This window comes from Palaemon carinicauda, chromosome 1 (assembly GCF_036898095.1).
Source record: "Palaemon carinicauda isolate YSFRI2023 chromosome 1, ASM3689809v2, whole genome shotgun sequence".
Classification (NCBI taxonomy): domain Eukaryota; kingdom Metazoa; phylum Arthropoda; class Malacostraca; order Decapoda; family Palaemonidae; genus Palaemon; species Palaemon carinicauda.
The window spans coordinates 128476037-128502210 of NC_090725.1; the positions used below are offsets into that span (position 1 = coordinate 128476037).

Consider the following 26174-nt stretch of genomic DNA (forward strand, 5'->3'; position numbering starts at 1 on the left):
AGGAGTCGGACCTACCACCCACCTAAGAGTGAGTCATTCCTATAAAAAACGAAAGGTTTGTTAGTGAAGGAACAGATGACAAATTTGGAAATAATTTGTATTTTTTCCTAACTAATATAAACCTGTGGTTATTTATATAAATTGCCCTGGCATCACCAGTCGTGCCTGCAGACAAAAAGTGAGGCAGCTTTCCTAGCTGTTAGTGGAGATAGGTACCCCAGCCACATCCTACCCACCCATTACAGTGGTTAGGTATTATTGCCACAATGGTAAACTTCGAGAAGTCCTCCCTGCTTCCTACGCAGAGACTGGTATACCTAGGCATGATAATAGACACCAATCTCCACAAATCCTTCCCATCAGACAACCGAATATCGAGGCTGAGAAAGGTCGCAAGACCCTTTCTCAGACGAGAAGAGCTTCCAGCCCAGTTGTGTTTACATCTCTTTGGTCACCTTTCATTGCTGGCCCGTCTAGTTCCCAATGGTTGCCTCAGGATGAGATCCCTCCAGTGGCAACTCAAGTCCTGGTGGAATCAGGCTCTCGATTCCCCGGACATCTGGATCCCCATGTGATCAGCGGAACAGACGAACCTTGAATGGTGGGTGTCAGACTAGAACCTATGAAAGGTAGTGGACTTTGTTGTCCTCCCCCCAGATTTGATGCTGTTCTCAGATGCTTCAAAAAAAAAAAAAAAGGGGGGGGGGGAAGGGTGCTCACGTGCTGCACCACACGTCTTCAGGCCTCTGGCCAGAGTCAGAAGAGTACCTCCACAAATATTCTAGAGGTGAAGGCCATCTTTCTGGCCCTTCAACAGTTACAACAGTTCCTGGTGGGCCACTCAGTCGCAGTGATGTGCGACAATACCACAGTAGTGGCTTATATCAACAAACAAGGAGGTACTTTTTCGCAGCCCCTGTCCCATCTAGTAGTATAGATACTGAGATGGGCCAAGATTCACTAGATACCACTATCAGCACTCTTCATTCCGGGCAAGAGGGATGTGCTTGCCGACAACCTGAGCAGAGCATCTCAGATACAGTAGTGATTACCGAGTGGTCTTTGGATCATCTAGTAGCCAACAAAGTCCTGATTTTGTGGGGTTCTCTGACAGTGGATCTCTTTGCAACAGCCCTGAACTTTCCAGTCCCAGACCCCAAGGCTTTCTTGCAAGATGCATTCCAGCAACGGTAGGACAACATCGACGTTTATGCCTTTCCCCTTTCTGTCTGATGAGGTGGGTACTCAACAGGCCAGATTATCGGTCAACCTTTCAATGACCCTCATAGCTCCATTATGGCATCACGCAGAATGGTTTCTGGACCTTATGCAACTCCTAACGGAGTCTCCAAGAGAACTCCCCCCACAACACGATCTACTTAACGACATGCCAACAAATTCCACAAAGCCGTAGCTTCGATACGACTTCATGCCTGGAGACTATCCAGCATCTCCTTTCTCAGAGAGTATTTTCACAACAAGTTGCAAGCAAGTCTTCTGTGATTGGTGTTGTGGAGGGGATATCTCTCCTCGATGCCACTATTCAAGCAATAGCTGAGTTCCTCGTGTACATGGATGAAGAAATGCGCCTGTCAGTCTCGGCGGTAAAAGGCTTTCGCTCAGTCTTAAGTCTTGCGTTTAAACTGAACAGAATGAACATTTCCTCATCACTGAAACTTTCCTTACTCATACGGAGTCATGAACTTACCTGTCCTTAGTCTGAAGTGAGACCTCTGCCATGGAACATGGTTCGAATTCTTAGGTATCTAAAGAGACCTCCCTATGAACCATTAGGCCAGGAAACAGATCGCCACCTAACTTGGAAGACGTGTTCCTGCTAGCTTTGGCTTTGGCCAAGCGAGTCGGTGAACTTCATGGCCTCTCATACGACATTGCCTATTCAAGGGGATGGGTAGAGGTAACGTTCAGCTTCGTCCCTGAGTTTATTGCTAAGACTCAGAACCTAGGAGTAGCGGATCCTCGATTCGACTCCTTCCAGATTTCGAGTCTTCGTTCTGTAACAGATGACCCTGATCATCTCTTACTCTGCCCAGTGAGGAGTTTGAGGTTGTACCTTAAGAGAACAGCCGCAACCTGTCCCCGTGTGCCTGCACTCTTTATCAGCACAGGGAGGACCAAGAGGAGGGTCACCAAGAACACCATCTCAGCATGGATTCACAAGGTTATAAACCATGCGCTGAATCCAGACCCTCCTCCTTCACGTCGCCCATAGCTTATGATATCGGGCATAACTACGTCCCTGGCATTCAACAAGAACTTCGCAGTGACGCAGGTTTATCAGGCTGGGGTGTGGAAACGTCAGAACACTTTCACAGCCCACTACCTGCAAAATGTGACCCACAGGAGGCTCAATACGTTTTCTATCGGCCCTGTGGCCACTTGGTGGCTGCACAACAGCTGGTATAATACCTCAAGCTCCTTATTGGACAAGTAGCTGAAGATTGAGGGCACTGTTACCCGGTTTTAGTGTGCGTGAATGAAAAGGTTTGACTGGCTGTTATTCTTTTCTTCACCCTCCCCTCTCTTGGGGATGGCAGCATGCTGGGTTCTTTGCATAAGCTGACCTCAAACCACTGCAGGTAAACCATGCTCCCTCATGTACCTAGTATTAAGCTAATACTGTTGCATCCCCGTAACCTGGGGTGCTGGTATTGAGAAAGTCTTGGTTACAACAGTTTTTCCTACAAAAGACTCGGAATAACTTTTACCTGGACGGTCACACTTCTAAATATCTCAACAAACAGCTTGCGTAGGCCACAGACCTTGCATAGCGAGGTTTTGGCGAGGTGCAGGGACTCCTTATTTTTGGTATAAATATACTTAGATAAGGAGCCCCCGTGTAAAGCCAAAAATCCAGATTGGCAAGGACGTCCACCCCTCCTAATGGGTGAGTCACCCCTAAATAAATAGCGTAGGTTTGTATTCCAGTTACGGAAAAAATAACAAATTCGTAGATAATTTGTATTTGTTCCGTAACTGACGTACAAACCACGCTATTTAATAGGGGTTATTACTTTCAGCGTAGCTGAAATAACGAGCCATTAGAATTTTAACGAGGGTCTACTACCCCACCCCTAGTTAGTGGTGGGTAGGGAGAGTAGCTTGCTACCCCCCCTTCTCACACACACCTGTGCTTGAGCTCACTTTGCTCTCGGCTCGGGTGGTAGTCGGACGTGTCCGCTCTCAATCTCGCCTCTCTGACAGCCATTAATGTCTTTTTGCTTTCTCTCCTACAGGTTTGAGTGTGAAGTTGGCCTCTGCGAACATGTGCAAATGTCCTGGTTTACCTGACCTCCCTTGTGGTACATTTATGTCGGCGGTCGAGATAGACCCTCACACCCTTTGTCCTTACTGTAGGGGCCAACAGTGTGATAGTAGTAATAAGTGTGGTGAGTGTAGGGAGTGGTCTACCTCCCAGTGGGAGAGGTTTTCTTGGCGACGTAAGAAGAAGTCCAGGTGGGATATTTCTCCTTCGAAGATTTCTTTGAAAGGAGAAAATCCCAAGGACTCTTCTTCCGGTGCCCAAACTTCATTCAAAGCTCCCACTCGATCGGTTTCTTTCGAGAGACCGGCGAGTGGTAGTGTAGACTGTGGTTCTGTTTCCCAATCTCGTGGTTCGAGAGATGGTGTTGCCTCCCCTAGCGAGGCAGCTCCACCTCTTCCCCCGGGGGAGGATTTAAATGATGATTTAAATGTAACCAATTTATTCCAGCTTTGGTCTTCCTTGGGGCTCGAGGGTTCGCCCTCCAAGGAAGCCTTGATTGACATCATCCAATTGGGTGCTGCTGTCAAGCAATCACCGACTTTGGCAGAGGTTGATCCTCCGTCTATTGTCGACGTTGTGGTGTCAGAGGTATCCAATGCGGTATCTCCTAATACCTCTGCATCTTCTCACCCCGCAGTAGCTGAAGGCTTAGTTTCTCCCGTCCCTGCTCAACCTACGAGGGAGAAACTTAAGTCCAACAGTCTCTCCTGCCAGTGATTCTCCCCCTTGGGGAGTTCACTCACAGAGACTCCTCTTCGGAGGATTACTGAAGGTCAGCTTGCTGATCCAACGGCCCCTAGAGGGCGTATGCGTCGCAAGGCTGGCCTTCCTCTTCGCCGGAGAGGCCTTCCTTCACCTTATAAGTCGGTGAAGAGGCGCCTCTTCGGTTCTTCATTGTCACCGCAGAGGAGTCTCGTCATCGATCTCCGACTGTTCCTGCTACGACTGTGGACCTCTCTGCGGATCGTTCGCGATCCCCTTCGGTGGAAGGTCATCCTCACAAAGGACATGTCGACCTTCCACCCGTCAGACCTGCTGACCTGCCGTCGCCGTTCCTGGCAGCTGATGCGCTGTTCGTGCCAACAAAACCTGTTTTTAAAAGTCAGGCACCGGTCCCTTCGGGGCAACAAGGGCGTACGCGCCATCTAGCGCACTCGTCCCTTACGCGCCATGCTAAGCATGCACGCCAGCGCTCACCTGCTGCTGCTATTCCTGTGATAGCACGCCAGCGCTCACCTGCTCGTCAGCGTGCTACTGCGCGCCCTCAACCTACTGCGTGCCATGCACGCCAGTGCTCTCCTACGCGTCAGCGCTCACCAACGCGCCAGCGCTCGCCTACGCGCCAGCGCTCGCCTACGCGCCAGCGCTCGCCTACGCGCCAGCGCTCTCCAACGCGCCAACGATCTCCTGCGCGCCCACGATCTTCAGATCTGGGTGCGGTAGGGAAGTCTAAGACTTCTACTCGAACGCAGTTTCTGGCTGCGCGCCCGCGCGCAAGGGATATCTCTCCTACACGCGCGCGCCCGACGACATCTTCTGGGGCGTACGATCTCCTGTCCACACGCCCGCGGGCCCTCCATCTTGGTTTGGGGCACTAATCAGAGCGGTTGTGCGGGCTTTCAAGCCTGTTCTCTCTGAATTGGGCCACAAATCCTTGGCTGTCTACTCCCCTGAAGAGAAAAAGAGGAGTTTCAGACGCGGTTACTTCTCCGAGGACTAAGCTGTCTCCTCGTAAGCCTTCGAGGCAGGCCCCCCCCCCCCAGACTTTTTCTCCCTCCCTTTCGGACGAGGATTACCCATTCTCAGGGGAGTCTCATGAGGTGAGACGTTCCCCCATCGCACCAATGAGGGAAACCCCACCTCGCGCTGAAAAGTCTTCTCGGGCAGGGGCGGAGAAGAGCCTACCTCCGTCGTTTTTGGAGTCCTGCATCTCTCCCAGGAGGGAGTCGAAGGACTCCAAAACAGTACCGAAATCCTCGTGAAGACTTAGAACGGAGCCAGCTAGTCACTCGGAGAACATCCGCGAGTCTCCCCTAGAAGAGCCTTTGGGGACTGGAGACTTCGCTGCTAGTCCATCCGGAGGAGAGCTACAGGAGTCAGAACATGCATTTTGGCAGCTTCTGACCCTTATGAGGACTCTCAATGGGTTTGCTGACCCAGAGATTCTCCTCGAGGGGGCAAAGACACGGTCTTGGACCGAGTATTTGGGACTCAAAAACCCTCTAAAGCCAGTGCGTCTTTGCTCTGGTCTCAGGGGGTTAAGAGTACCAGGGACAAGATTGGGGTCCAGCTCTCTGAGCTAGCCTCCTCCAGCCGATCCAGTGCCGGCAACAAGCTTCTCCCACCTCCTCGGGTACAGCAGAGGAGGTACTTCGAGATCTTAGAGGAGCCTTGTTTAGCTCTTCCCCTTCACCATTCTTTGGAAGAGCTTACCAGGGGAGTCCACTCCTCTTGAGAGACTCTCCAACCGGCAGGTCTCATTCTCGATGACTGAGATCCTTAATCAGGAGAAGGTTGCGAAGTGTGCTATGCAGGCCACTTCGTGGCTGGATATCTGGTTAGGGACCTTAGGTATCCTGATACGTTCGGAGGATTTCTCTAAAGAACGTACCAGGAAAGCTATGGAGACCTTTCTACTCTCAGGCACTCGCACGATTGAGTTTCTGGTCCACCAAGTCTCGAACTTGTGAGCGAATACCATCCTGAAACGTCGGGATGCGGTGGCTGAGAGGTTCCATCTGAAGGTCCCTAGCACCGAGATAAGCAGGCTCAGACATTCTTTCGTGGAGGGAACGAACCTGTTTGAGCCTAAAGACGTGGAGCATGCTGCTGAGAGGTGGAGGAAGTCCCACCAAGACTCCCTCCTACATAGGGCTTTGACGTTCAAGCCCTATAAGCCTCCAGCACCCCAGCAGCCCCGTCCTACCAAGACCACGAAACCGACAACGGCAGCGAAGGTGGTGTATAAGCCCTTTCCTGTCAAGGCAGGAAAGGCAAGAAGTCCTCCAGGGGAGGGAAGAATCCTAGAGGGAGCAGTCGAGGGCGCAAACGCTAGGATTGGCAGTCCCCCTGCACGTCCACCAGTGGGGGGATGCCTACAAAGTTGTGCAGACAGGTGGCAGCAACTCGGGGCCGATTCCTGGACGATTTCCGTAATCAGTCAGGGATATCGCGTCCCGTTCACAACATCTCTACCTCCCCTGATGACGAATCCAGTGTCATTGAGCTCCCTTGCCATGGGATCAGCAAGGAGGCAGGCCCTTCGGGCAGAAGTCCAGACCATGTTGAAGAAGGGCGCTCTCCAAGAGGTCCTCGACGGGTCCCCAGGCCTCTTCAGTCGACTCTTTCTTGTAAAGAAGGTGTCTGGTGGCTGGAGACCAGTCATCGACATCTCGGCTCTGAACAAGTTTGTCAAGCAAACTCCGTTCAGCGTGGAGACCGCAGACACGGTCAGACTTGCAGTGAGACCGCAAGACTTCATGTGTACAGTGGATCTGAAGGACGCGTACTTCCAGATCCCAGTCCATCCGTCTTCAAGGAAGTACTTAAGATTCAGCCTAGACAACAAGGTGTACCAGTTCAGGGTGATGTGTTTCGGTCTCTCCACAGCACCACAGGTTTTCACCAGAGTGTTCACCCTAATAACGTCGTGGGCACACAGGATCAGCATCCGTCTCCTCCGTTATCTGGACGACTGGCTGATCCTAGTAGACTTGGAGTCATCCCTTCTTCAACACCGAGACAAACTTCTGAGACTTTGCCAGGATCTGGGGATCATGGTAAATCTCGAGAAGTCCTCTCTGCTTCCCACTCAAAGACTGGTATACCTAGGCATGATTATAGACACCAATCTCCACAAAGCCTTCCCATCAGACGACAGGATAGCAAGGCTGAGGAAGGTCGCAAGCCCTTTTCTCATACGAAAAGAGCTTCCAGCCCAATCGTGGTTACTTCTCCTCGGTCACCTCTCGTCTTTGGCTCATCTAGTTCCCAACGGTCGCCTCAGGATGAGATCCCTCCAGTGGCGACTCAAGTCCCGGTGGAATCAAGGTTATGATTCCCCGGACGTCATGATCCCTATGGGACTTGTGGAACGGACGGACCTCCAGTGGTGGGTGACAGACGAGAACCTACGAAGATGAGTGGATCTTCTCGTCCTCCCCCCAGATTTGATGCTGTTTTCGGACACCTCAAAGAAAGGGTGGGGGGCCCACGTTCTGCACCACAGGACCTCAGGCCTGTGGTCAGAATCAGAAAAGTGCCTCCACATAAATCTTCTAGAGATGAAGGCCGTTTTCTTGGCCCTTCAACAGTTCCAACAATACCTGGCGGGTCACTCTGTGGTGGTGATGAGCGACAACACCACAGTAGTGGCTTACGTCAACAAGCAAGGAGGTACCTTTTTGAAGCAGCTATCCCATCTTGCAGTACAGATACTGAGATGAACCGAAGTCCAGTCGATTCCACTATCGGCACATTTCATTCCGGGCAAGAGAAATGTGCTCGCGACAATCTGAGCAGAGCGTCTCAGATAGTGAGTACCGAGTGGTCTTTGGATCGTCTAGTAGCCAACAAAGTCCTGATTTTGTGGGGTTCCCTGACTGTGGATCTGTTTGCGACAGCGTTGAATTTCAAGCTTCCGCTATACTGCTCCCCAGTCCCGGACTCCAAGGTGCTCTGGCAAGATGCCTTCCAACAACGGTGGGACAACATCGACGTGTACGCCTTTCCCCCGTTCTGTCTGATGAGGAGGGTGCTCAACAAGACCAGAATATTGGTCAATCTTTCAATGACCCCCATAGCTCCGCTATGGCATCACGCGGAATGGTTTCCGGACCTTCTGCAACTCCTACTGGAACTTCCGAGAGAACTCCCTCCGCGACACGATCAACTCAGATAACCACATGCCAACATCTTCCACAAAGCCGTAGCTTCGCTACGACTTCACGCCTGGAGACTATCCAGCATCTCCTCGCTGAGAGAGGATTTTCGCAACAAGTTGCGATTAGGATGTCTGGACATTGCGAAAATCATCCGCATCTGTCTACCAGGCAAAGTGGAAAGTCTTCTGTGGTTGGTGTCGTGGAAGGGGTATCTCTCCACTCAATGCCACTATTCCAACAATAGCGGAGTTCCTCGTGTATTTGCGGGAAGAAATGCGCCTTTCAGTCTCGGCGGTGAAAGGCTATCGCTCAGCCTTAAGTCTAGCCTTCAGGCTCAAAGGAATGGACATTTCTTCCTCGCTGGAACTTTCCCTACTCATACGAAGTTATGAACTTACCTGCCCTCAGTCGAAAGTGAGACCTCTTCCATGGAACGTGGTTCGAGTTCTCAGGTCTCTTAAGAGACCTCCCTATGAACCATTACGGCAGGCTTCAGATCGCCACTTAACTTAGAAGACGGTGTTCCTACTAGCTTTGGCATCGGCCAAGCGAGTCAGTGAACTTCATGGTCTCTCATATGACATCGCCCATTCAAGGGGATGGTAGGAGGTAACGGTCAAATTCGTCCCTGAGTTTATTGCTATGACTCAGAATCCATGGGTGGCGGACCCTCGGTTCGACTCCTTCCAGATTTCGAGTCTTCGTTCTGTAACAGATGACCCAGACCATCTCCTACTGTGCCCAGTAAGGAGTCTGAGGCTATATTTCAAAAGAACGGCTGCAGTCCGTCCTCAGGTGCAAGCATTGTTTGTTAGCACTGGAAGGACTAAGAGGAGGGTCACCAAGAACACCATCTCGGCATGTATTCGTAGGGTGATCCATCTGTCCCTGAATCCAGACCCTCCTCCGGCACGTCGCCCTAGAGCACATGATGTCGGGCGTAGCTACGTCCCTGGCCTTCAAGAAGAATTTCTTAGTGACGCAGGTTCTTCAGGCTGGGGTGTGGAAGCGTCAGACGACCTTCACAGCCCACTACCTGCAAGACGTGACCCACAGGAGGCTCGATACGTTCTCTACCGGTCGTGTGGTGGCTGCACAACAGCTGGTTTAAAACCTCAGGCTCCTTAATGGACAAGTAGCAGAAGGTTGAGGGCAGTGTTACCCAGTTTTAGTCTGCATGAATGAAAAGGTATGTCTGGCCCTTATTCTTTTCTTCATCTTCCCCTCTCTTGGGGAAAGCAGCATCCTGGGTTCTCTGCACAGCTGACCTCAAACCACTGCGGGTAAACCATGTTTCCTTGTGTTCCTAGTATTAAGTTAATACTGTCACGTCCCCATACCCTTACGAGGTGGTATTGGGATCGTCCTAACCTAGATTTCCATCCAAAGGACTCAAGGTCAACTTCCTAAGACGAGTCACACTTCACTCCTTCACACACTAGCTTATGTAGGCCGCGGTCCTTGCAGAGCAAGGCACTAGCGAGGTGCAGGGACCCCTTATCTTGAGTTCTACACACTCAGATACTGAGTCCCCGGGCAAAAGCCAAAGCCTGTACGGCTGGGACTTACCACCCTACCTAAGGGTTAAGTCATCCTAATTAAATAGCGTGGTTTGTATTTCGGTTACGGAACAAATGACAAATTCGTAGATAATTTGTATTTTTCCTAACCATACAAACCTTAGCTATCTAATCAAACTTGCCCACCAGCCCTGTCCCCCATGAAGTCCTACCTCTAAGCAAAGTGAGCTATTCACCGGTGTGTGAGGGGGGAAGTGGTAGCTAGCTACCCCTCCCTACCCCCTCGCTAACTAGCGAGAGGGTAGTAAACCCTCGTTAAAAATCCAATGGCTCATCGTTTCAGCTACGCTGAAAATAATACCCTAATTAAATAGCTAAGGTTTGTATGGTTAGGAAAAATACAAATTATCTACGAATTTGTCATTTTTGTACTGACTTTTCTTATAACCTGTGTACAGTACAGTATTTAAAAAAGTCTATAGAAAATTTGGTTTCAGCATATTAATAATACTGTATGAATACTATAGCTCAACCATCATTTATGACTTTCAGATGATACTAAAAGGCCTTGAACATCCAAGTGACTGCTCATCCTAAAACTCAACTTCAAGCGTGTTCTTTTACATCTAGGACGAAAGCAGAAATTTGAGAAATCAAAACAGTCATCAACCTTCCATGCTTATTGATCCAGTACACTCTAAGGTTTTTCTTTTTCCATTTTTTTCAGTGATGTAGATGCTTATGTGTTCTTTACTCCTACTTCCTGTATCCATTTAATTATGTACAGTAATCATATGACCCTAGTGTGTTAGACTTGTCTTTCTCATTTTTTATTTGTAGGGCATGCAGATGCTAGAAAGAAGTGCTATTTTGTGTGTGACTAAGAGTGATTTCCCAAATTTCCTGTCATCTTCAGGTGAATACTAGAACTTGAATTGCTTGTATATTTTCATCAAAAGAGCTCACCACTACCATATAATATGCATCATGAAGTACCTGACTGTAGATGACGTTTTTAATGTGATTGGACAGTTTGGTTGGAGTCAGAAAATATATTACTTTGGCCTGGGTCTCCTCCAGATCTTCACAGCATTTCATATGCTCCTAAATGTTTATACTGGTAGGTGTTTAAGAAAACCTCTTCAAAAACTCATTATTGCACGCTTTTGCTGGTTTATGGCACTGAAGTAGCTTTATTCATCAATCACTCTAAGTTGAAAAGGCTGGTGTTGGGTGTTACCAGATGATTTTGCAGGTGATGGATTTTTTATTATTGTAGCACTTTTTTTGTCTTATTTAATGATACAGTACTGTTATAAGGGTTAAGGTCATGTTTTCGCAATGCTTTGCTCTTTATTTTTTTTTTGCCGGCTTATTCATTCCTGAGTTTTAGACATTTAAATGTAGGTACAGTTTATAGTTTTACAGTGCATTTGCTCTTAAGTTATTGACTAGCTTTGTCAGTGTCTGAGAGGGATAGCTAAATACACAGCTGGGAACAATACCGCTTAATTGGTGTACCCTGACCCCAAGGAAAATTGTTAGGTCATTGTTGTTAATTGCTGTAACACCTCACATACACAATTTACTGTATGATTTTATTGACAAGCTTTAGTCTATTTGATTTTATCTTAAAAAGGAAATACAATACATAATACTTCACCAAGTTATACTTTCTCTATTAGTTGCTTTGGGCTTTAGTCAATGAGAATTCTATTTCCTCACACCCTTTGGATGGCAAAAATTCTAGTAACCCTCTATGAGGAGGTTAAATAAGTAAGTAATAAGGAGAAAATCAACTTAATGTACCAACACCTTTTGAAATTCTGGAGTCTTAAGGAATAAATGCTGGGAAAGCAATGTAGATCCATATTCAATCTGAGATATTATCAGCTGTAGATTAATTTTCATGTAGTAGCATGAAGTGATGCATGGCTTTTTATTTTATTTGAAATATGATAAATAATAATTAAAGTCCTGAGGTTTTTATTATACTGTACTACTTTCTACCATGACTGATTGTAAGCAGAACTCAGAAATGTAAATATTTGACAAGGAAAGAAAAGGGTATGTTCCAAATGAATGTAACGTACACCCTTCCATTGGCCTGCATCTAGATTTCTTTGCATTCCAGTAAGATGGATAAGTAGGAAATGGAATACACAATGTAAAGTTCAATGCTAGATACCGAACAAATAATATTCCCCCCTTGAAATGGGTTCATTCAAGGTGAAACTGTTTACAATATCCACTTCTTGTCACTTAAGGTTCAGTGAAGCTGTTGCCTCTTATGATTATGGGTGTTTCGGGAAGCACACACAAGTTTGTTAGGATCACAGACTCGGTAGAGATAGCTCCCTCATATACTAGCAGAGGAAGAGAGGTTCCATGTTCTTATGTTAAAGTTTTGAGAGATTAAGGATGTTCAAGACAGAAGGTATACCTGTATACCAGGAACTCTGTTTTTTTTTCTCCATATGTCTTTGTAGGTCCTTGTGGACTGTATACACTTTGGGACGACTCGCTATAAGTTTTTTAATGAACTTCATCCATGTACTTGAGGCCTACTGAAACCATTCAAGGATGCCATAAAGACTTTTGTTCCTATTGCATGTTTGTACAAGATTGATATCAACACTATTATTCTCTTCATCCACTTGCTCAAACTTTTTAATATGACATCCTGAGGATGGTCATGTGGGAAGGGAAGACTACATCCTTCTACACACAACAGTCACTGTTGTGTTGGCTAGTCCATGGGTGGCATCTGTAGAATAAAAAGAATGAGGCAAGAACAACACCTCAGTATCCTGACACTAATTATATGTGGCCTTGGGATGTTTGCAAACTCTGTGTGGTGTAGGAATCCTTTGAGGATTTTATTCTTTTTGGCTGACAGCTCAAGGGCCTTAAACTATAGCTGACCTGTAGCTATGAATGATGGCTGTCATCATCCATGCCTTGAGTACGGCTCTCGGATTTCTTAAGCTACTCGTTGGTAAATCAAATTATTGCCTCTTGATTCTTTGAATAATATACTGTATACTATATTGTGGGATGGACTTGATATCATACTTATTGGAAAGCAATGCGTTGGATATAGTTTATATCGGCTTTGAAGCTTGGTTTATTCATATTGTCCCAGACAATGAGAAACTTACGAGACACTTAACCTAGAATTTGAGTTTGCTCGTACCCTTATATAAACCTTTCATCTTTTAAAATAGGGATATGTGTTCAGGTGTGCTCTGACCCATCGAATCATTAACAATTACCAACCGGCATTTTAAATATGTGAACTTCACTGGTCCAACATCATTGGCGTTAGATAACTTGCAACCCTCCCGCAACTCCCTTCATCAACTGATCCTTCTATCACTAGTTAACTAGGCTATGAATGTAACAAGAATTCCTGTATTAAGATATAAATTGAATCAGTGCTCTGATTTATTTATTGATTTTCTTCACATTTTACTGACCAACAATTTCAAGTTATTTTTTTCAAGTTTTCAGTTTGCTGATCATCGTAACTAGCTAGACTATGTATATTAATCGACATAAGCAACAGCCATTTCAAGATTTCTTACAGATATTTGTTCTGAATGTGTAAAAGAAATGTAAAAAGGGATTTAATTACATTGAGTTTTATTAATGTTACTTTTAATTACCAACAATTTAAAGTTTTTTTTATCACAATAGTATTATACATTCTATTTGCGAACATACTTACAATACTGTATTTTTAATACGTAGGCCATCAAACTAAACGACAAAGTTATTTTATAATTAAGCTATCCAACTAACAAATGTTATCAGTAAGGAATAAAGAAATATTTAATGCACAATCATTTTGAAATTAACTTAGAAAAAATTAGAAAAAAATGTTTAGTAAGTAACCTTACTGTACAGTATATGGAAGGGCAGCTGGCTTACTTTAATTAAACCACATGAAGGCTGACAGAAGAGTACTGGCTGTCTGACCTTCCATTAGTCTGCATCTGCTGAAGGGCCTGGTTGACTTTCTCCTCCTATCTGGACCAACCCTTTAAGGGTCATGAATGCGCAAAGTACTGGTTGACTTTCTCCTCTCTGGACTACCCCTGTATGGATCACAAATGAGCCTAGTACCACACATGAATATTGTACTGCTTCAATTTGTTTCCGGTAGTATTTGGTAAACATTCTATACCCAGACCAACTTGTAAAATTATAGATGTCTTAAAATTGCATATTAACAAATAATGCAAGTGAAGAAACAAATTTTCTTACATCTTTGGTTATAGGGATGGAGACATGATCAGCTTTTATTAATTAGGAAGGTCATGAAAATACAATTAGCCCCTGTTGAATGGGACTTGTTGGTTTGGGGATTTTAAATCAAACTACCTTCTAAAGACATGGATCTCTGTAAATATCATTGTAATGTCGACATTGAACAGAGGTAAGGCCTTCTTCACACAAGCAGATTGAATCCGTTTGGTTTTGTTTGTGCAGTTTAGAAATCAATGCAGATCAATGAGGCCCTTCACATCCCGTGCATGTGGTAGAATATCTGGACAGTACTGGACAGTTTAGAATACTTAAAGAACAGGAGATTTCTCCCACGCAGTAGTCATGGTTTAGCAGTTGCAGAGGTTAGGCATGCCTCTTCTGCTGCTATTATTCACTGGTTAATGTGAATTGTCTTATTATTATTGTCATTATTATTATTATTTCTATTACTGCATTATTATTATTATTATACCCTTTACACAGTAATAGCAGAGGAACACTTATGAATATGATTATATTTTACAGAACATTGACACATTTGGCCCTGTTTATTATATACACAAAGATCACTCTTTTCTTTACATCCTTCGTCTCAAACAAATGTTGACAGACAGTATTCTTTGCACAAACAAACCGTGCGGAAAACAGCTGCTTGTGTGAAGACATGCTTTTTTGACATCCAAACGTGCAGAAATATTTTCGTAAGGAAAAAAATCTGCTCTTGTGAACCAAGCTTTACTATCTTCTGAATCTAGATTGGATCTTGTCTCCAAAGAGGTTATTGTTTCAGGCTAGAAAAAGTAGATCCAGGGTGAAAATCATAAGACAATCAGGGATTATTGTAATGAACTCCTGGTCCCTCCAAAAGACAGCCAGTTCACTGACTCTTACACTCGAGGCTAAAGCTTGTTTTTGCAAAGAAAAAGAGTGGGTGATCGTAAGAAACGGCAGAGTCAAGATCTACGTCAAAGAAAAGCATTCTTAAGAGGTTCGGATAAAGCCAATTTATATGTCAATATAATTGTTGGAGTTTCTCCTGAAAGAGGTGGACTAGGAAGGAATCCAAAAAGTCTGGGGTTATCAAGCGAGGTGACTGACTCCTTAGAAAAGCCATCCATATCTTCAACATTCATCAAGCTCATCAAATAAGTCAAGTTTTGGGCTGAGAAATCTTTCTTGAAAATATGTTAGAGAAAATCCAAGCATAAATGTTCTGTGTCAGAAAGGAGGAAGCAATGATAATCCACCTTCCTACTTTTTTTATAAAGCTTGGTCTTATACTGGTCTCAGACACTGAAGCAGTGGATATTAGTGGCTGTTTGGCCAAAGTGGAGCTATTAGAGCAGGTATCCCTGAAAAATCCTGAAGGATATTCCCAGCCTTCGAAATCAAACTCGTCAGAGGAATGAGATACATATATTGATAACCATCTCTTCCAGTCCAAATTCAGAGCAGCTCTTACCACTGTTTGAGAATCCACATTTAGGAGTATGTATAGTAAGACATTTTTGGTTCTCATTTTTTGCAAATACTGTAGGTCTATTGGAGATCCAGAACTAGCTCTTAGATCTCCTGAAAGAACTCTGATCCAGGGTCCATTCCGTATGCAGAATGGTCTGCCTGAATAGGGAGTCTACCACTACGTTGAATGAACCCAATATATGGGATGGCAACAAGAACACATTTCTCTCCCGAAGGAACTTCATAACGGGAAGAGTCACTGCTTTGAGAGCTCTTGATTAAGATCCCCCTTCTGATGCAACTGACAGCTACTTGGTTGTCCATGAAGATCTTTATATGAGAGTTCCTTCTTGAACCGAGTCTCTTCAATGTCAGGAAAAATTCCATTAGTTCCAACACGTGAAATGCAGTAATTTGAGGAGACCATTGTCTGAACACAAAGGTCTCCTCTGAATGACTTCCCCAACTTGACTGGGATGCATTTGTATGAATAATTATGGTAATCGGGGTGGGAACCAATAAGACAGACATGGCCACCCTTCTCCACAACCAATTGAAATCTTTCAATCTTTTCTTTAACACTGGGCCCCCAGATACTGAACCCTTGATGAGGATGGGGTGCTTAGGGATTAGCAGCTGGGCTCTAATGAACAGTAGGAACTACTTTCCCACTGGACCTCGGTGCCCAATTGTTGATCCAACTAAATTAGTCAGCACTTTCTCTCTGTTCTTTTGATTACTTCTTTTATTCTCCTATCTCTTCCTCTTGGGCATGAACTTGTTGATGACTTTGGCTTGTATGACTTTAATTTTGACTGCTTCTTTGGATTTGGCACATGGTGGGATGGATGTCATACCATTTCAACCTGTACAAATTTAGATGCCATCACCCTCTGACAGACCCCATTGGGTGCAGACCAAGTCTGTTAAGAGTCAGGCTCGAGTGATCCGGTTTTAAGTCGCCCATATTTGCGGGTAATGGGTGACGCCAGGCATTGGAGTCTTCGGTGGGAGGGGCTAACTACCCCCACTGACCAGTGTACGCCCACCTTAAGACAGGCAGCCCCTTTCTAATAGAGGACTGGTCCCCGTTGAAGCCTCTTCTCGTGTTGGGCCACATGAGATAGGAGGACTAACATCCTCCGATAAGAGGTGGATAACCCGGCTTGCTGCTACTTCAAAAACTAACCCCTCTGTTGACAACCTGGAAACTCTATAGGACCATTCTACTAATGTTAAAAAACAAAGTAATTTGGGTGACATGAAGAATTTGCGAATCCTTCATGTCACTCAGATTCCCATAGAAACCAATTATAATGTGCTGTACAAATCATTTTAATGCTATGGTCACATCAGGGAAATTAGAATGAGGCTTGAAGGTGACAAATGGAATTCATGGATATCATTTGATAACCATGATGAAGCATTCAGTGCAATCAGTAATATCATGAATATTAAAATCAATAATTTGAACTTGAAGGGTGCTCTTTGCGATCGGGTACCTAAGGATCTAGATGTATACAAACCTGCAGATTGGATTGATAAAGGTATAGAGGTAGTTGTACCCTCCCAGAGAAAGCCAAAACCACCAAAGTGGCTTGTTGCTCAATCAAAAGGGAATACTGGAAATTATTTTAAGATATGTAAATTTCTTCAAAAGAAAGTAGGTACCATCGCACCAGGAGATATATCTCGGTTTGGAAAGAACAGTTTCCTCATAACTGCCAAATCAGAAACTCAATCAGTTATACTGTGCAATTTAAATACAGAGAATGATGACATAAAGCTGGATGTGAAACCCCATCTAAACTTCAGTTATGGAAGGGGAGTAGTTTTTAATAGAGACATATGAGTTTACAGAAGAGGAAATATTGGCCATGTGTCCTTTAACTGTGTGGAAAGTGCATAGAGTCCCTGGAACATCAATGATTATCCTGACTTTCCAGGATGCTGATGTGCCTTTCTACATTTACAAAGAAAATGAACAGATTAAAGTTCAAACTTTTAAGCAGAAGCCGCTGCAGTGTTTTAATTGCTTCAGATATTGGCATCCATCTAAAGTTTGCAAGAATGATAAAATGTGTAGTACTTGCTCCAATGTTTACCATGGAGAATGTACACTAGAGGCTAATTGTATAAATGGCAATTTGAATCATAAATCTACTGATAGGAGCTGCCAGCAATATAAGTAGGAAGAGGCTGCTCTCAATAAATCCAGTATCGAACACATAAGTGTGGGGCATGCCAAGAGACTATTGAGTAAATCAGCAAGTTATGCAAAGGTATTGAAATCAGGAGGAAAAATGAGGCAGGAGACTTCCAACCCACCTATTACTGCCTCTATTTCCCAGAAAAGAAATTCGCCATCTGATAGAATTCTAGAGGATAGGGCAAGAATATCACGTAAGGCTTTGCTCACCTCTAATAAACCCTTGTCCCCCACTACAAAGGATAATGCTAACCTCTCTCAGGCTATAAATTTGCCTGATTTGATGGAGGTTCCACATAAAATAGAGTTATCAGGTGCACCTGTAGTGGGGAAAACACCAAAACCTAACAAATCACCACCTGTCAATAGGAAAAGAGAGTGACCTCCATCTCTTCCACCCCCATCCATTAAAAACACCAAAGTTATGACGTTAAGTAGATATGATGTTCTGTCTGTTGATATTTCAGAACAACAGGAAAACTACTTGAATCAATCAAAAATTCAAGTTGAGGTCCACCATCCCCCACAACAATTAGGTAAGAACACTGAAAAGGCAAATATAAAACCTAACTTATCAAGACCCACACTTAAGAAGCCTACAGAAAATGTCAAATAAAAAACTGTCAATGGGAAGACCTCATCAAAGATGTCTTCCAGAAAATAATACATAGTTTTTTCATCCATTTTGCAATGGAATTGTCAGGGTTTGCGGGCCAAATATGAAGAACTTGAGCTCTTAATTCATGAGCATTCCCCCATAGTTGTATGTTTACAGGAGAGCAAGCTTGATGCTAATACCCCTTGTCCTCGCGAATATATTAGCTATAGGACACCATATGATCACGGAGTAGGGAGCCATGGCGGAAGTCTCATATACGTTCGTCGAGATGTTCTCCAAATACCTTTATCTGCCCCTACACCTCTGCAGGCAGGGGTTATACAGATTGATATAGGGAGAAAATATACAATCTGTTCGCTGAACTTGCCTCCAAATAATAACATATCGTATGATGATTTAGTAGAGGTGATTCAACAGCTCCCTCAACATTTTCTTTTAATTGGAGATTTGAATGGTAGACATCCTTTGTGGGGTGATGTTTTAGCAAACATCAGGGGCAATATTATATCATCAATTGTGGAAAATGAGGATGTCGGTCTCCTTAACCCTGGATAGGTACGGTCCTCGGACACCCCTTTAAGGGTATACTCGGTCTCGAACGACCCCGACGCCAAAAAAAATTCTTGAAAAATCAGTTTTTGCAGTAACCTCCTTTTTTCTTTTGCCAAAAAAAACTTCAATGAATGCTTAAAACAACTGTAAAGATAAATACTACTCATCTGCAGAAAAACTATTTATTATAAATATTTTAAAAAATTAAGTAGAAAAAAAAAAGACCTGACATAAAAATTCTTAAAAAAAAAGTTTATACATATATACACAAATCCTTTTAGGAATTGATTCTTGAATGTTTAGGACACATCTTGATGTATTTTGGATGAAGTCAGACCCATGGAGGTGAAGATCTGAAATGAGAAAAAAAGGGTAACTTTTTTTGGCCAAAAAAAATTGTCCAAATTTCATGAATTTTTTTGGGTACCCAAATGAAATAGGAAGTGGCTAATTTTTTTAGGGAATAAACATATGTTATCCTAAAATAGAAATATGTAAAAAAATCTTCATTATTTTGTAAATTACATTTATATCAGGGGCCATATCTAAAGGTAATTTTTTGAGTACTTGGAAATTTCGTAAAAAAATACATATATTTAATATATAATATGATATTTATGCAGGTAAAAATATACCAAAATATCACAAATTCTATAGGGAACAAGAATATATATAGATAGGGCAGCTTACGCTTCGGATATGTCCACAAAATGGCCGCCAACCACACTGACTCAGACTCCCTAATCTGCCACTTGAAATGTAGGAAGGGTATGTCAATTTCAAGGTGTTATTTACTAATCTAATTATTATTGGATATGCATAAAAATTGTATGGTGGGTTGCTGGATAATTGTCGATTATTTTACGACTATAAAATTAAAATTCTGACCCAAAAAATTTTTTTTGAAGGGAAATAAAATCGAAAAAAAAAAATGTAAAACAATATTTTAGCTAAAAAAATTTGATGATATTAAATCAAAAAAAAAGTAAACAAAATTTTCCGACAAATAAACATCTAGAGGAATCATTACTCTGTGATAGTTCCTTAGTACGTAGTAATTTTGAAAGAATTGGGAAAAAACGAAAAAATGGCAATCACCGGAAAATCGAACACATACCTATATATACGCCATATCTGGCTAAAAAAAAGATAGGCATGGGTAGCCAGATCATCTAGAAACACTTTCCAACACTATAAAAATATAAGTTTTGCGACACTACTTGCCAATTCCTTACGGTAACGTGACTAAGCAAAAAAATGCAAAACAAATAAAAAGGGGCACTCGTGGAAAAATGGCCATTCTAATATACGGCATTTCAGAAAAAAAAAATTTCAGCCATGTGCTAGGCAAACCATCAAGGCATATTTTCCGACAAATAAACATATAAATGAAATATTACTTTGTGATAGTTCCTTAGTACGTAGTAATTTTGAAAGAAATGGGAAAAAACGAAAAAATGGCAATCACAGGAAAATCGAACACATACTTATATATACGCCATATCTGGCTAAAAGAAAAATAGGCATGGGTAGCCAGATCATCTAGAAACACTTTCCAACACTATAAAAATATAAGTTTTGCGACACTACTTGCCAATTCCTTACGGTAACATGACTAAGCAAAAAAATGCAAAACAAATAAAAAGGGGCACTCGCGGAAAAATGCCCAACATTCTAATATACGGCATCTCAGATAAAAAAAAAAGACATGCACGTGTTAGCCCAACCATCAAGGCACACTTTCTAACACATAAACATGAAAAAAAAATCAATAATATACGGCAATTCCTTACTACGTAGTAAATTTTTACAAATATTGAAAAAAAACAGAAATTGGCAACCGCAGTTAAATACCCAATATACCAATAACTACGTCGTATCTGACAAAAACAAAATCACGCATGGGTAGCCAGATCATCTAGACACACTTTCCAACATTAAAAAAGCAAAAGTTTTACGACACTATTTCGCAATATCTTACGGAAAAATGACTTGGCAAAAAAATTTAAAAAAATTAAAAAGGGACACTCGCGGTAAAATGCCCGACATTCTAATATACGACATCTCAGATAAAAAAAAAGACATGCACGTGTTAGCCCAACCATCAAGGCACACTTTCTAACACATAAACATGAAAAAAAAATGAATAATATACGGCAATTCCTTACTACGTAGTAATTTTTACAAATATTGAAAAAAAACAGAAATTGGTAACCGCAGTTAAATACCCAATATACCAATAACTACGTCGTATCTGACAAAAACAAAGTCATGCATGGGTAGCCAGATCATCTAGACACACTTTCCAACACTAAACAAGCAAAAGTTTTACGACACTATTTGGCAATATCTTACGGAAAAATGACTTGGCAAAAAAATGAAAAAAAATGAAAAAGGGGCACTCGCGGTAAAATGGTCCTCGTGGTGATGAACGACATTTTAACTAAAAAAAAAACATGCACATGGTAGCCAAACAATCCACCAAGACTTTCCACAACTGATAACCTATACAAGTTGCACCATTCTACGACAATTTCATAATACGTAATAACTTTGATAATTATGCAAACTACCTCAGAAGGGTAAACTCGGACGCGAACGACCCCGACGCGTCTCAGAAATCGGGGAAGGAGTACAGCTACAGCAATGCACATCTGGACACTACTAGAGCGTGTAGGGGAGACACCTCCTGCAGGTCGATCACCCACAAATTCAGTCACGGGTGAGTCACGTGAGAAAAACCTGTTTTTTTTTGACGCTCGGGGTCGCAAACGACCCACCGTACCTATCCAGGGTTAATACAGGAGAGCCCACACATTTCCATGTTCAGACAGGTACCTTGTCATGCATTAACCTTTCAATTGCAAGCTCTAACTGCCTCCTTGATTTTGATTGGAGGACATTAGATAATTGGCATACTTGTGATCATGCACCAATCATTATAAACACCAACAAGGGTCCGCCTTTACAAAGATCTCCACGATGGAATCTTGATAAGACGGACTGGGATAGATTTCATGAGCTAAGTGAAATTGAAGGAAAGGCAGAGCAGTTTGAAAATATTGATGATGCCATAGACTTTCTGAATGGAACCCTTCATACAGCAGGAGTTAACTCAATTCCCAAAACAACAGAGTTATTCAAACGATGACCAGTCCCCTGGTGGTCTTCAGAACTAACTGCCCTGCACAGAGCCACAAGAAGGTCTTTAACTCGACTGCGCAGACACCGCACTGAGGGCAATGGGATTATATACAAGAAATGTAGAGCACAGTTCCGTCGGGCCATGAAGGAAACTAGGCGCCAGTCATGGGTGTCTTTTGTTTCCTCCATTAACAGTAGAACATCACCATCTGCTGTGTGGAGGAAAATAAAAAAGATTGCCGGCAAATTTACCCCAAACCCACCACCAGTGTTGAAGGTGAACGGTCAGTATGTGACTGAAGCAAATGATGTCAGCAATGCCCTGGCTGAACATTTTTCAAATGTATCGTGCAAGTGTGAAGGAGCTCCTGGTCACGAGTATAGGAGCAATGAGAAGAAAATTTTAAATTTTCTTAACAGGGAGGGAAGAGTCATATGATTCTCCTTTTACTGAAAGAGAATTTGATTCCGTTCATACTAATTGTAACAATACAGCCCCTGGACCCGATGGAATTCCATATGCAATGATTAAACATGTACATTTTAATACAAAGTTATTTATTTTAAGCATTATTAATAAAATATGGCATGATCATAGTTATCCAAGTGTTTGGGAACTAGCCATTATTTTAGCCTTTTTAAAACTTGGTAAGGACAAGTTTTTAGCAGCAAACTACCGACCTATTGCATTGACATCTTGTTTATGTAAAATCATGGAGAAGATGGTCAATGCAAGACTGATTTGGTACCTTGAAAAGAAGGGTATTTTATCACCGATTCAATGTGGATTCAGAAAAAATGCTCTCGACTGATGTGATGATACAACTTGAGTCCTCTATTTGTGAAGCGTTTGCTTCCAAACAGCACCATGTGACAGTCTTTTTTTACCTTGAAAAGGCATATGATACCACATGGAGATATGGTATACTTAAAACAATTCATGAATTAGGATGAAAAGGAGAACTACCACTATTTATTCAGTCATTTCTTTCACATAGAGTTTTTCAAGTGAGAATGGGGAAAACTCTATCAGAGGGTAAATGTCAGGAAGAAGGAGTTCCTCTGGGTAGTGTGCTGAGTGTAACCCTGTTTACACTAGCAATTAATGGGTTATCCTCAGTCATTCCATGGGATGTTTTCTCAACATTATTTGTGGATGATCTCTCAATATCATTTGCTGAAGCTAGAATGGCAATGGTTGAGAGAAAAATACAACTCTCAATTGACAAAATTATCCAGTGGGCCGATATGAATGGATTTAAGTTCTCGACAAGTAAAACTACCATTGTCCATTTCTGTTGTATCCGGGGAGTACATCCAGACCCGGATATATATATTAACCCTTTTACCCCCAGGCTATTTGGAAATTTCCAACCCTTAACCCCCAGGGGGTTATTTTTTTCCCAGCACATTTTGCAGTATATTTTTTTTAAATTGCTCTAACAGCCTTAATTATTGTCATAGAGAGGTCAGGTTGGTCTCATTCTCTTGGAAAATGCCTGAATTTTCTCAAAAAATTATCAAAAATATGAAAAAAAAATTTTTATAGTATTTTTTGCAAGGACGTACCGGTACGTCCATGGGGGTAAAGGGATGGCTTTTGTGAAACATACCAGTACGTCCTTTGGGGGTAAAAGGGTTAAAGGTCAACGTATCCCATGTGTAAGTGAAGCTAAATTTTTAGGTTTGATATTTGATTGTAGGCTTACGTGGGTGTCTCACTTAAAAGCGTTAAAAGCTAAATGTCTTGAGGCTCTGAATCTTTTAAAAGTATTGTCCCATACATCATGGGAGCAGATCGCAATACTATTTTAGAATTATACAAGGCCTTGATTTTTTCCAAAATTAGTTATGGATGCGAAATATACTCTTCAGCCACCCCAAGCCGATTAAAAATGTTAGATTCAATACAGGAGCGTTTGGAACTTAGCCTATTACAAAGCCTCCCTAACTCTCTAGCCTTTCAGACTGCAAGCCTTGTAAGACACACATCATACTTTAAGTTGCACCCTAAATCTCCTCAACCTTCTGGCTTCCAGGTGAAACAATTATCAAACAGTCTGAATATAATTAGAAGTAAAGTGCTTCAATTTAAGGTATCAGCAAAGCTCGACGCAGACATTGCAGGACACCAGTTCAATGAGAACCTCCCGAAGCTGTCGGACTTCTCCTGAGAAGAGAACAGGAGACATAAGAGAGACTAGCCACCTCTCTGTCCCTCCAGAACTGCATGGAGATGTGTGCAGGCATTGCAAGCACCCCAGACATGTATACAGTCCTAGCCGAGATGCACATGGCTACATTGGTCAAGGACTTGTACGCTTTTGTGAAGGCCAGGAGGGTCTGCAGAGAGTTTTTGTTTGCCAATGCAACGGTCAAACACGAGCCCAGGAAGTTGATCACTTCCTGTATCTGGGGCAAGGATCTCTTCCCAAAGGAAGCAGTCCAAGAGGTAGTCGCCAAAGCCGCCACGGAGAATAGGAACCTTTTCCAAAAGTGGGGCATCTCTGTTAAGAGAAAATCTTCCCCTGATGCTGGTCCCAACCTAAGAGGAAGACGAAGAAGCCAAGACTGCCTCCTCGACCTGTGCAACATCCTACAGTAACCATGACCACGATGCCCCAAATGGTCGCTCAGCCGCAAACTACTTCCCAGATGGTGCTCCAGCAGCTGGTAGCCCATTACCCATCCTTTAACCCCAGTTTTGAGAGGCACACCACTACCTTTTGCCCAAAAGGTAGAGGGTCTAGACGAGGCTCCTCTAGAAAACCCTCACGAGGAAGAGGATGACGTGGTCAGGGTAGCAAACTCTCCGGATCATCCGAGCAATGAGATGCTCCAGGTAGGAGGAAGACTTCTCCACTTTCGGGATCGTTAAACCTTTGATCCCTGGGCCCACAGCCTAATCAAGAATGGACTAGGATGGAAATGGAACAGATCTCCACCTTCATTTCCTCAATTCTTCCAACACTCCACCCCCTTATTGGAAGAATATACCTTAGAACTCATGAACAAAAAAGTTATAAGGAAAGCAAAGTCCATCAAATTCCAGGGAAGGCTGTTTTGTGTTCCCAAGAAGGACTCGGACAAACTCAGAGTCATTCTAGACTTGTCTCCACTCAACAAGTTCATCGTGAACAACAAGTTCCGGATGTTAACCTTACAACACATAAGGACCCTGTTACCAAAAGGGTCGTACACAGTCTCAATAGACCTGGCAGATGCCTACTGGGACCTTCCTGTCAGCCGCCCTCTCTCCTCCTACCTAGGATTCAAGGTACGGAAGACAAAGTATGTCTTCAGAGCCATGCCCTTTGGACTAAACATAGCCCCAAGGATCTTCACGAAACTTGCAGACACAGTCGTACAACAGCTACGCTTAGAAGGCGTTCAGTTAAGCATACCTGGACGACTGGCTGGTGTGGGCAGCATCCAAGACAGCTTGTCTGCAGGCAGCCACAAAGGTGATCCAGTTCCTGGAACATCTGGGATTCAAGGTCAACTTCAAGAAGTCTCGCCTCTCTTCAGCTCAAGAGTTTCAATGGTTGGGAATCTATTGGAACTTGCAGTCACACCACCTCTCCATTCCACCAAAGAAGAGGAGAGAGATCATGGATTCTGTCAAGAGACCACTGGAATCCAACAGGATATCAAGACGCCATCAGGAAAGAGTACTGGGCTCTCTCCAGTTCGCAGCAGTAACAGACCCAGTACTAAGAGCTCAGCTAAAGGATGCGTCAGGAGTCTGGAGAAGATACGCATCAAATGCTTGAAGAGATCAACAGAGACCGACACCGACCTTACTGCGATCGCTTCTGAGCCCGTGGTCGAATGTCAAGAGCATAGCAAGGACTATTCCCTTACAACCACCTCAACCGTCGGTAGTCATCCACACGGATGCCTCAACGGAAGGATTGGGAGGTCATTCCCATCAAAGGAAAGCTTAAGGGACCTGGTCATCCCTGTTCAAGACCTTTCACATCAACATTCTGGAGGCCCTGGCAGTCCTCCTGACGTTGAAAAAGCTATCCCCTCACAAATCAGCCCACATCAAGTTGGTCTTGGACAGCGAAGTGATAGTGAGATGTCTGAACCAACAAGGCTCGAGATTGCCCTACATCAACCACGTGATGTTGGCCATCTTTCGCTTGGCAAGAAAGAAAAGATAGCATTTATCAGCAGTTCACCTACAAGGGTTCCGCAATGTGACGACAGACACTCTATCCAG

General features: G+C 43.4%; 1 protein-coding gene across 7 annotated transcripts in view; it reads left to right on the forward strand.

Annotated features, from left to right (window-relative positions):
• LOC137651552 (solute carrier family 22 member 15-like) overlaps positions 1 to 26174 on the forward strand; it is a 221822-nt gene that overhangs the window by 52034 nt on the left and 143614 nt on the right. For 4 of the 7 annotated variants that reach the window (XM_068384795.1, XM_068384781.1, XM_068384792.1 and 1 more), the window contains exons 2-3: positions 10242 to 10391; positions 10530 to 10809. In XM_068384795.1, coding sequence (XP_068240896.1) covers positions 10677 to 10809 — 133 coding nt within the window. In that variant the 5' untranslated portion in view covers positions 10242 to 10391; positions 10530 to 10676. The remainder of the gene's footprint in view (positions 1 to 10241; positions 10392 to 10529; positions 10810 to 26174) is intronic. The other 3 variants (XM_068384783.1, XM_068384802.1, XM_068384805.1) reach the window with 3 other exon arrangements.